The sequence below is a fragment of the Coregonus lavaretus genome, assembly GCF_964263955.1.
Source record: "Coregonus lavaretus genome assembly, chromosome: 2".
NCBI classification, from domain to species: Eukaryota; Metazoa; Chordata; class Actinopteri; order Salmoniformes; family Salmonidae; genus Coregonus; species Coregonus lavaretus.
In genome coordinates, this window is record NC_139989.1 from 86,458,454 (window position 1) to 86,471,043 (window position 12,590).

The 12,590-nt window shown below is 47.6% G+C and overlaps 1 protein-coding gene across 1 annotated transcript; it reads right to left on the reverse strand.

The window, feature by feature from the left end:
* Positions 1-10,553: 10,553 nt before the first annotated feature.
* Positions 10,554-12,284, reverse strand: LOC311141023 (NLR family CARD domain-containing protein 3-like; the record flags this gene model as incomplete). Its single annotated transcript, XM_084176302.1, has 1 exon — positions 10,554-12,284. A coding segment is annotated over one exon (1,704 nt), but the record flags the coding sequence as incomplete, so codon positions are not given.
* Between the last annotated feature and the right edge of the window lie 306 nt (positions 12,285-12,590).

Sequence of the window (12,590 nt, forward strand, 5' to 3'; positions counted from 1 at the left end):
GTCATTGTTACTCAGATCCAGCTCTCTCAGGTGTGAGGGGTTTGACTTCAGAGCTGAGACCAGAGAAGCACAGCCTTCCTCTGTGACTCCACAGCCTGACAGCCTGCAAAGAGTCAAATCATATTAAAATCACACTGCTATTCTTTGGTGGTGAAAATATATTTTTTCAACATTTTCAGATACATCAGAGTCCTGAAACCTGCCATATCTATTCATATATGTATATATACAGTACCAGTCAAATGTTTGAACACACCTACTCATTCAAGTTTTTGTTTCGTTTTTTTAAAAACTATGTTTTACATTGTAGAATAATAGTGAAGACATCAAAACTATGAAATAACACATATGGAATCATGTAGTAACCAAAAAAGTGTTAAACACATTTTCTATATTTTATTTTTTAGATTCTTCAAATAGCCACCCTTTGCCTTGATGACAGCTTTGCACACTCTTGCCATTCTCTCAACCAGCTTCATGAGGTAGTCACCTGGAATGCATTTCAATTAACAGGTGTGCCTTCTTAAAAGTTAATTTGTTGATTTTATTTCCTTCTTAATGCGTTTGAGACAATCAGTTGTGTTGTGACAAGGTAGGGGGGTATACAGAAGATAGCCCTATTTGGTAAAAGACCAAGTCCATATTATGTCAAGAACAGCTCAAATAAGCAAAGAGAAACCACAGTCCATCATTACTTTAAGACATGATGGTCATTCAGTAAGGAACATTTCAAGAACTTTTAAAGTTTCTTCAAGTGCAGTCGCAAAAACCATCAAGCGCTATGATTAAACTGGCTCTCATGAGGACCGCCACAGGAATGGAAGACCCAAAGTTACCTCTGCTGCAGAGGATAAGATCATCAGAGTTACCAGCCTCAGAAATTGCAGCCCAAATAAATTCTTCACAGAGTTCAAGTCACAGACACATCTCTACATCAACTTTTCAGAGGGGACTGTGTGAATCAGGCCTTCATGGTCGAATTGCTGCAAAGAAACCACTACTAAAGGACACCAATAATAAAAAGAGACTTGCTTGGGCCAAGAATCACGAGCAATGGACATTAGACCTGTGGACATTTGTCCTTTGGCCTGGAGTCCAAATTTGAGATTTTTGGTTCCAACCGCCGTGTCTTTGTGAGAAGCGGTGTGGGTGAACGGATGATCTCGGCATGTGTAGTTCCCACCGTAAAGCATGGAGGAGGAGGTGTTATGGTGTGGGGGTGCTTTGCTGGTGACACTGTTTGTGATTTATTTAGAAATCAAGGCACACTTAACCAGCATGGCTACCACAGCATTCTGCAGCGATACGCCATCCCATCTGGTTTGGGCTTAGTGGGACTATCATTTGTTTTTCAACAGGACAATGACCCAACACACCTCCAGGCTGTGTAAGGGCTATTCTACCAAGAAGGAGAGTGATGGAGTGCTGCACCAGATGACCTGGCCTCCATAATCACCCGACCTCAACCCAATTGAGATGGTTTGGGATGAGTTGGACGGCAGAGTGAAGGAAAAGCAGCCAACAAGTGCTCAGCATATGTGGGAACTCCTTCAAGAATGTTGGAAAAGCATTCCAGGTGAAGCTGGTTGAGAGAATATCAAGAGTGTGCAAAGCTGTCATCAAGGCAAAGGGTGGCTATTTGAAGAATTTCAAATATAAAATATATTTTCATTTGTTTAACACTTTTTTGGTTACTACATGATTCCATATTTGTTATTTCATAGTTTTGATGTCTTCACTGTTATTCTACAATGTAAAAAATAGTAAAAATAAAGAAAAACCCTTGAATGAGTAGGTGTGTGTCACGGTTTCGGCCGAGGCTGCTCCTCCTCCTTGTTCGGGCAGGCTTCGGCGGTCGTCGTCCCCGGAGTACTAGCTGCCACCGTTGTATGTTATCGATGTTTGTTTGGTTTTGTCTTAGTTGTACACCTGTTTCCGTTTAGTGTCCTATAAGTTCTCGTTTTGTTAGTCGTGTGTTGTGTGTAATTGTCCGCCTGTCAGCAGGTGCTGTATTGTTTGGCTCCAGTCTTTTGGAGAGTTTCGCACTTGTGTGCGCACTTATTTTGTATTTTCGGTGTTTACGCATGGTGTGCGTAATCGCTCGCCTCCGGGCTCTTTTGAGGCCCGTTTGTATTTGCTTGATCGTCTACTAAAGTGTGTTGGACGAAGCTTCTGTGTCCTGCGCCTGATTCCTGCACCACATCCACATTCAGCTATTCCTGACAGAATTACACACCACCGATGGAATCAGCAGGAGCAGCAGCAGCGCCCGAGTCGTGGGAGGATCAATCAGATCGGGACCGCCCTGCAGGACGTAATAAATACTCTGCACCGATGGGAGAACAGAGGGGTACCCACACCTCCACCTACCTCACCACCCCCATCGGCCAGTCCGCCCATCCAAGCTCCGGAACCCAGTGGGATTCGGCTCTCGCTCCCGAGGGCGTATGATGGCACCGCTGCCGGGTGTCAGGGGTTCCTCCTGCAGGTGGAACTCTACCTGGCCACCGTACACCCGGCGCCCTCGGGACACGAGAGCGTTTCCGCCCTCATCTCCTGTCTCACCGGCAAAGCGTTGGAGTGGGCCAACGCCGAATGGAGGGGGATAGACGCCGCCACTATCACCTACGCAGAGTTCTCCCGCCGCTTCCGGGCCGTGTTCGACCATCCACCTGAGGGGAAAGTGGCGGGGGAGCGTCTATTCTACCTCCGACAGGGGAAGAGGAGCGCCCAGGAGTTCGGCACTATCGATGCAGTCTGCGGGAGGACGTCCGCCGAGAGCTGGCCTGCAGGGACACCAATCTCTCGTTCGACCAGTTGGTGGACATGTCCATCCGTCTCGACACCCTGCTGGTCACCCGCGGACGTCCCGAGTGGGGGCCGTCCATTCCATCCTCCAGCACCTCCGAGCCGAGCCCTATGGAGCTCGGCTCGGAGTTGCTGGCGCTAGAGAGAGGAGGAGAAGGAGCCCGAGGGGGGCCGTCCCCTGCACCAACTGTGGCCGTGGAGGGCACACTGCGGCTAGGTGCTGGGGAGGGTCTCCAGGAGGACGAGACAGCAGGCCACGCACTGGGGAGTCCTTCCAGGTGAGTAGGCGCCCCACTTACCCAGAGCTCTCTGTTATGCACCTATGTATCCCTGTCAGTTTTCCACAGGTTGCACCTCATTCCCAGCATAAGGCGCTAGTAGATTCAGGCGCAGCTGGGAATTTTGTTGATCGGAATTTTTGTGTTATGTTGTGTTAAGTTAGGGATTCCCCTCCTTCCTGTCAATGCTCCCTTCCCTGTACATGCACTAGATAGCCGCCCGTTGGGATCGAGGTTGATTAGGGAGGTCACAGCGCCACTTAGGATGAGTACGCAGGGGGGTCATGAGGAAACTATTCAGTTATATCTGATCGACTCTCCTGCGTATCCAGTGGTGCTGGGGCTTCCCTGGTTGATTACCCATAACCCCTCTATTTCGTGGCAACAGAGGGCTCTTAAGGAGTGGTCTGCCCAGTGTGTGGGGCGATGTCTGGGTGTTTCCGTGGGGGCGACCTCGGTGGAGAGTCCGAACCAAGTGCCCGCAATGCACATTCCCCCTGAGTATGAGGAGGTAGCACTCGTGTTTAGCAAGGCGAGGGCGACGCGATTGCCACCTCATAGACAGGGGGATTGTGCGATAGACCTCCAGGCAGGAGCAGCGCTTCCGCGGAGCCATGTGTATCCTCTGTCTCAAGAGGAGAAGGGGGCTATGGAGACATACATAGCCGAGTCTCCGAGACAAGGATACATACGGCCCTCCACTTCCCCTGCGTCCTCGAGCTTCTTTTTTGTGAAGAAAAAGGATGGAGGATTGCGCCCGTGTATTGATTACCATAGTCTCAATCAGATCACTGTGAAATACAGTTATCCACTCCCTAATGATTGCGACATTACACGGAGCGCGTTTCTTCACAAAACTGGATCTCAGGAGCGCCTACAACTTGGTGCGCATTAGGGAGGGTGATGAATGGAAGACAGCATTTAGTACCACCTCGGGTCATTACGAGTATCTCGTCATGCCATACGGGTTGATGAATGCTCCTTCAGTCTTCCAATCCTTTGTGGATGAGATCTTCCGGGACATGCAGGGGCAAGGTGTGGTCGTGTACATAAACGACATTCTAGTGTACTCGTCTACCCGAGCCGAGCATGTAGCGCTGGTGCACCGAGTGTTGAGGAGGCTGTTGGAGCACGACCTGTATGTCAAGGCAGAGAAATGTCTGTTTTTCCAGGAGTCTATCTCCTTTTTGGGTTATCAGTTGTTCGCGTCAGGGGTGAAGATGGAGGTTGACCGTGTGTCAGCCGTGCGTAATTGGCAAACCCAACCACGGTTAAAGAGGTGCAGCAGTTCTTGGGTTTTGCGAATTACTACCGGAGGTTTATCCGGGGTTTTGGACAGGTGGCAGCTCCCATAACGTCTCTTCTGAAGGGGGGTCCGGTGCGCTTGCAGTGGTCAGCTGAGGCGGACAGGGCGTTTGGGAGACTGAAGGGCCTGTGCTGGCGCATCCGGATCCCACTTTACCATTCCAGGTAGAGGTGGACGCGTCTGAGGCCGGTATAGGGGCCGTGCTATCGCAACGGTCTGGCACGCCACCTAAACTCCGCCCCTGTGCTTTTTACTCCAAGAAGCTCAGCCCTGCGGAGCGAAATTATGACGTAGGGGACAGGGAGCTGTTAGCCGTGGTACAGGCCCTAAAGGTGTGGAGGCATTGGCTTGAGGGGGCTCAACACCCTTTCCTCATTTTGACTGACCACCGTAACCTGGAGTACATCTGGGCAGCTAGGAGACTGAACCCTCGCCAGGCTCGGTGGAACATGTTTCTAGCCCGGTTCGTATGTAAAATCACGTACATCCCTGGGTCCCAGAACGGTAAGGCAGACGCCCTGTCCCGGCGGTATGACACAGAGGAGAGGTCCGTTGAGCCCACTCCCATACTACCGGAGTCTTGTCTGGTGGCACCGGTGGTGTGGGAGGTCGATGCTGAAATCGAGCGGGCGTTGCGTACCAACCCTAGCCCTCCACAGTGTCCTGTGGGTCGGACGTACGTTCTGCTCGAGGTTCGGGATCGACTTATATATTGGGCTCACACGTCACCCTCCTCTGGACATCCAGGTATTGGCCGGACAGTGCACTGCCTTAGCGCTAAGTACTGGTGGCCAACGTTAGCCAGGGATGTGAGGGTTTATGTCTCCTCCTGCTCGGTGTGCGCTCAGTGTAAGGCGCCTAGACACCTGCCCAGGGGGAAGTTACAACCCCTGCCCGTTCCACAACGACCCTGGTCTCACCTGTCGGTGGATTTTGTTACAGACCTTCCTCCCTCCCAGGGGAATACCACCATACTGGTCGTTGTGGATCGGTTCTCTAAGGCCTGTCGTCTCCTCCCAATGCCGGGTCTTCCTACTACCCTACAGACCGCTGAGGCACTATTCACCCACGTCTTCCGGCATTACGGGGTAACTGAGGATATAGTGTCTGATCGAGGTCCCCAGTTCACCTCCCGAGTCTGGAGAGCGTTCATGGAGCGCTTGGGGGTCTCGGTGAGCCTTACCTCGGGGTACCACCCGGAGAGCAATGGGCAGGTAGAACGAGTGAACCAGGATGTGGGTAGGTTTCTGAGGTCGTATAGCCAGGGCTGGCCGGAGGAGTGGGCGAGGTATATTCCCTGGGCAGAGATGGCACAGAACTCTCTCCGCCACTCCTCCACCAACCTAACCCCTTTCCAATGTGTGTTAGGGTACCAGCCGGTTCTGGCACCATGGCAGCAGAGCCAGATCGAGGCTCCTGCGGTGGATGAGTGGGTGCGGCGCTCGGAGGAGACGTGGAACGCTGCACACGTCCATCTGCAGCGGGCCATCCGTCGACAAAAGGCGAGCGCCGATCTCCACCGCAGTGAGGCTCCGGTGTACGCACCTGGAGATCGAGTCTGGCTCTCGACCAGAAACCTACCTCTCCGCCTGCCCTGCCGGAAGCTGGGTCGGCGGTTTGTGGGGCCTTTTAAAGTCCTGAGGAGATTGAACGAGGTGTGTTACAGGTAACAACTGCCTATTGATTATCATGTTAACCCCTCGTTCCAAGTGTCTCTTCTCAGGCCGGTGGTAGCTGGTCCACTCCAGGACTGTGAGATAGGAGAGACTCCTCCGCCCCCATTGGACATCGAGGGGGCTCCGGCGTACACAGTTCGGTCCATCTTGGATTCGAGACGTCGGATGGGGGGTCTCCAATATCTCGTGGAGTGGGAGGGGTAAGGCCCGGAGGAACGGTGCTGGGTGCGGAGGAGGGACATCTTGGACCCGTCTCTCCTGACTGAGTTCCACCGTGGTCATTCCACGCGCCCTGCTCCGCGTCCTCCTGGTCGTACCCGAGGCCGGGGTCGGCGCACGGCTGGTACCGCGCGTCAAGGGGGGGGGGGGGGGGGGGGGGGTGCCGAGGCTGCTCCTCCTCCTTGTTCGGGCAGGCTCCGGCGGTCGTCGTCCCCGGAGTACTAGCTGCCACCGTTGTATGTTATCGATGTTTGTTTGGTTTTGTCTTAGTTGTACACCTGTTTCCGTTTAGTGTCCTATAAGTTCTCGTTTTGTTAGTCGTGTGTTGTGTGTAATTGTCCGCCTGTCAGCAGGTGCTGTATTGTTTGGCTCCAGTGTTTTGGAGAGTTCGGTGTTTACGCATGGTGTGCGTAATCGCTCGCCTCCGGGCTCTTTTGAGGCCCGTTTGTATTTGCTTGATCGTCTACTAAAGTGTGTTGGACGAAGCTTCTGTGTCCTGCGCCTGATTCCTGCACCACATCCACATTCAGCTATTCCTGACAGTGTGTCCAAACTTTTGACTGGTACTGTATATACATGAATGTATCATTATTAACAGTAGGTAACATGTTTCTAAACACTACTAAATTAATCATTGTGTGTGTGTGTGTGTCCAGTGTGTGTGTGTTTGTGTGTGTCCAGTGTGTGTTTGTGTGTGTGTGTGTGTCCTTTGTGAGTATGTGTCCAGTGTGTGTGTTTACAGTGTGTGTGTGTGTGTGTGTCCAGTGTGAGTAAGTTTGTGTGTTTGTGTGTGTCCAGTGTGTGTCCAGTGTGTGTGTGTTTGTGTGTGTGTCCAGTGTGTGTTTGTGTTTGTGTGTGTTTGTGTGTGTGTCCGGTGTGTGTCCAGTGTGTGTGTGTGTGTGTGTGTGTGTGTCCAGTGTGTGTGTGTGTGTGTGTGTGTGTTTGTCCAGTGTGTGTGTCCATTGTGTGTGTGTGTCCAGTGTTTGTGTGTATGTCTAGTGTGTGTGTGTGTGTCTAGTGTGTGTGTGTGTCCAGTGTGTTTGCTTGTCTAGTGTGTGTGTGTGTGTATCCAGTGTGAGTGTGTGTGTGTCCAGTGTGTGTGTTTGTCCAGTGTGTGTGTGTGTGTGTGCATCCTTTGTGTGTGTGTGTGTCCTTTGTGTGTATGTGTCCAGTGTGTGTGTGTGTGTGTGTCCAGTGTGTATGTGTGTCCAGTGTGTGTGTCCAGTGTGTGTACTGATACATGTGCACACACACACACTGGACAAAGACACACACACACGACACACACACACACACACACACTGGACACACACAGACACACACACACACACACCGGACACACACACACACACACACAAACACACACACACACACACACTGGAAACACACACACACTGGACACACACAGACTGGACACACACACACACTGGACACACTGGACACACACACACTGGACACACACACACACACTGGACCCACACACACACACACACACACACACAAACACACACATACACACACACACACACACACACACACACACACTGGACCCACACACACACACACTGGACACACAAACACACTGGACAAACACACAAACACACAAACACACACACACACACACACACACACACACACATACACACACACACACACACAGTCTTTATATAACTTAGTCCAAGTGGTGGTCAGAATGTTTGTCTTAACTAGCCTGATAACTCCAACATGTCTGATATGAACATTGACATAAACCCTCTACATACTTGAGTTTCTCCAGTCTGCAGTGTGGATCCTCCAGTCCAGCAGAGAGCAGTCTGACTCCTGAGTCTCCTGGGTGATTGTAGCTCAGGTCCAGCTCTCTCAGGTGTGAGGGGTTTGACTTCAGAGCTGAGACCAGAGAAGCAAAGCCTTCCTTTGTGACTAGACAGCCTGACAGCCTGCAAAGAGTCAAATCATATTAAAACCACACTGCTATTCTTTGGTGGTGAAAATAGTGGCAGTATATTTTTTCAACATATTCAGATACATCAGTATCCTGAAACCTGACATATCTATTCATAAATGAAGGTATCATTATTAGAAATGACAAATTATCAAAGTATTGCTTGTAGATTTGAGTAGACTGACCAGAGCAGTTTAAAAAGCAGTATCAGTCAAAAGACAGACAGTGAGGTATCAGATTTAGATTGTATTGAGTATACAGTCCACACCATATCTAGTTTGACAGTGAAGATAACATTTTAAATGTGGCTCTATACTCCAGCATTTTGGATTTGAGATCAAATGTTTCATATGAGGTGACAGTATATAATGTCACCTTTTATTTGAGGGTATTTTCATGTATATCTGTTTCACCGTTTAGAAAAATAAAAGCACTTTATGTATCTAGTCCCCCTATTTGAAGAAGTCATAAGTATTCTGACCAACTAACTTATAGTGTATTAAAGTAGTCAAAGGTTTAGTATTTGGTCCCAAACTCGTTGGTTGCATTTGCAGTTTGTTTTGGTTGTGTTTTGGGTTATGTTTTGTCCAATAGTAACTGAATGGTGGATGATGACTGGAGTAATTTTCTTTCTAAGTGAGTAGATAACATGTTTCTAAACACTACTAAAGTAATCCTGATGATGCAATGATTAAGAAAAATCATGAATGAATCACGAATAATAATGAATGAGAAAGTTACAGAGGCTACAACAAAACATGCTAACCTCTCACCATTACCAATAACAGAGGGGGTATGATCCTTGTTCCTCTGTAACTTTCTCATTCATCATCATTCACGATTCATTCATGATTATTCATAATCATGGTAGCATCCACATGAATGTAGAAGTGTTCAGAAACATCTTCTATTCTTACTGACAATACAAGTGAAGTGACTCTTAAACGACAGGACATTATTCACCATTCAGTTTCTATTGGGAAAAACATCATCCAAAACACAACCAAGACAAACTGCAAATGCACTCAACAAGTTTGTAGAATCAGAAGCTTGATGTAATCACTGCAGGTAAGGAATATGGTACCAAATACTTAACTTTTGACTAAATTAATCCTAGTGTGTGTGTTTGTGTGTCCAGTGTGTGTGTGTACAGTGTGTGTGTCCAGTGTGTGTGTCCAGCGTGTGTGTGTGTGTGTGTGTGTCCAGTGTGTATGTGTGTGTCCAGTGTGTGTGTGTGTGCGTCCAGTGTGTGTGTGTGTGTGTCCAGGTTGTGTGAGTGTCCAGTGTGTGTGTGTGTCAAATGTGTGTGCGTGTGTGTCCAGTGTGCGTCCAGTGTGTGTGTGTGTCCAGTGTGTGTGAAGTGTGTGTGTGTGTGTGTCCAGTGTGTGTGTGTCCAGTGTGTGTGTGTGTCCAGTGTGTGTGTCCAGTGTGTGAGTGTGTCCAGTGTGTGTGAACCAAAAATTACTGCAAATGCATTCAACAAGTTTGTAGAATCACAAGATTGATGTAAGCACTGCAGGTAAGGAATATGGGACCAAATACTAAACTTCTGACTACTTTAATACAATATAAGTGAATATGTCCAAATGATTACAACTTTTTCAAATGGGAGAACTACATACATTAAGTGCTTTCGTATCTAAACAGTAAAACTGATATGTATGAAGAACCTCAAATAAAAGGTATGCTAACCTCTCACCATTAACATCAAATAAAAGGTGACATTCTGTACTGTTGCCTAACATGAAACATTCTATCTCAAATCCAAAATGCTGGAGCATAGCACCAAATGTAAAACTGTAAGCTTCACTGTCCAAACACATATGGTGTGGACTATGTGTGCCTGGTAAACACATGTGGATCTGGTGAACAGTTATCACTTGTTGACCAACTACAGAAATACTGACCTCAGAGTCTCCAGTTTACAGTGGGGATTCCCCAGGACAGCAGAGAGCAGCTTCACTCCTGAATCCTTCAGGTCATTGTAGCTCAGGTCCAGCTCTCTCAGGTGTGAGGGGTTTGACTTCAGAGCTGAGACCAGAGAAGCACAGCCTTTCTCTGTGACTAGACAGCCTGACAACCTGACAGAGAGATCATCATGTTTTCACAAACTGTTAATTTAACACCAGTAGTGTAGAAGGACAATGGCAGATGCATTTGGTTTATTCTCTTAAACAACAAATAGATTCATCTTCCGTCTCCTAGAATTGTATGGTCATATTGTTATACTAATGTGAACATTTATTCAATATGTTTTTCAATATAATATTATATACATATTATAATACATATATTTCTCTAAACTTAATGTTTATTCCTGATGATTAGTTCTTATATGTCATTTGATGTACTCACAGAGCAGCTCTGGAGGCTTTGACCACTGGCAGCAGCCTCAGAAGACCTTCCTCTGATCTGGAGTATTTCTTCAGGTCAAACACATCCAGCTCCTTTTCTGAAGTCAGCAACACAAAGACCAGAGCTGACCACTGTGCAGGTGACAGTTTGGCTTTTGACAGACTTCCTGATCTCAGGTAGCTTTGGATCTCCTCCACTAGAGAATGGTCATTCAGTTCATTCAGACAGTGGAACAGATTGATGCACCTCTCTGGAGAGGGATTCTCCCTGATCTTCTCATTGATGTACTTGACTGTTTCTTCATGGCTCTGTGAGCTGCTTCTTGTCTTTGTCAGTAGACCTCGTAAGTGCTTCTGATTGGACTCCAGTGAGAGGCCCAGAAGGAAGCGGAGGAACAGGTCCAGGTTTCCTGTCTCACTTTGTAAGGCTTTGTCCACAGCACTCTTGTAGAAAGTAACTTTACGCTTGTGTCTGATCCTCACAGAAAAGTTGCTGGACGTTGATTGAGGTTTGGCCATTAGATTCTCATTGTTGTTGATGAATGAGAGGAACACATATACAGCAGCCAGAAACTCCTGGATGCTCAGATGCACAAAGCAGTACCACTTGTCCTGGTACAGCCCACATTCCTCTTTAAAGATATGTGTGCACAATCCTGAGTACACTGAGGCTTGATTAACATCAATTCCAGCCTCTTTCAGGTCTTCTTCATAGAAAATTAGATTGCCCTCAACAAGCTGTTGAAAAGCCAGTTTTCCCAGTGACAGAATGCTCTCTGTATTCCAGTGTGGACCTGTCTCTTCTTTCCCAATATACTTTTCATTCTTCTGTTTGGTATGAAACTCCACAATGTGTGTGTACATCTCAGTCAGAGTCTTGGGCATCTCTTCTCTCTTGTCTGTACTCAACATGTGTTCAAGGACTGTTGCAGAAATCCAACAGAAGACTGGAATGTGGCACATGATGTGGAGGCTCCTTGATGTCTTTATGTGTGAGATGATTCTGCTGGCCATGTCCTCATCACTGAATCTCTTCCTGAAGTACTCCTCCTTCTGTGGGTCATTGAACCCTCGTACCTCTGTCACCTGGTCAACACACCCTGAAGGGATCTTATTGGCTGCTGCAGGTCGGGAAGTTATCCAGAGGAGAGCCGAGGAAAGCAGATTTCCCTTGATGAGATTTGTCAGCAGAACATCCACTGAGGTTGACTTTGTGACGTCACAACAGATCTTGTTCTTCTGGAAGTCTAGGGGCAGTCGGCACTCATCCAGACCATCAAAGATGAACAGAACTTTGTACTTGTCGTAGTTGGAGATTCTTGATTCTTTGGTTTCCATTGAGAAATGATTAAGAAGTTCAATCAAAGTGTGTTTTTCACCTTTCATCAAATTCAGCTCCCGGAAAGGGAATGAAAATACAAATTGGACATCCTGATTTGATTTTCCTTCAGCCCAGTCCAGAATGAACTTCTGCGCAGAGACTGTTTTTCCAATGCCAGCGACTCCCTTTGTCAGCACAGTTCTGATAAGTTTGTCTTGTCCAGTTAAGGGTTTGAAGATGTCGTTACATTTGATTGCAGTCTCTGGTCCTGCTTGTTTCCTGGTTGTTGTCTCAATCTGTCTCAGCTCATGTTCATTATTGACCTCTCCTGTTCCACCCTCTGTGATGTAGAGCTCTGTGTAGATCTTATTGAGAAGTATTGGGTTCCTTGTTTAGCGATCCCCTCAAATACACATTGAAACTTCTTCTTTAGATTAGATTTGAGTTCACGTTGGCAAATCACAGCAAGCTCATCTGAATGAAGAAATAACACAGAGGATATTAATATTACATCTGTTTTAATGCCTACAGTATTCTAGGACTGTTATACATTTTTTTATTATTATAATTTCTTCGCTTAACTGACTGTATAAATGTGTAAATGTTTTCATAATGCATTACAGACTGGTGTGACTGATTATATATTTATTGGTTTTCTCTCTCTCTCTCTCTCTCTCTCTCTCTCT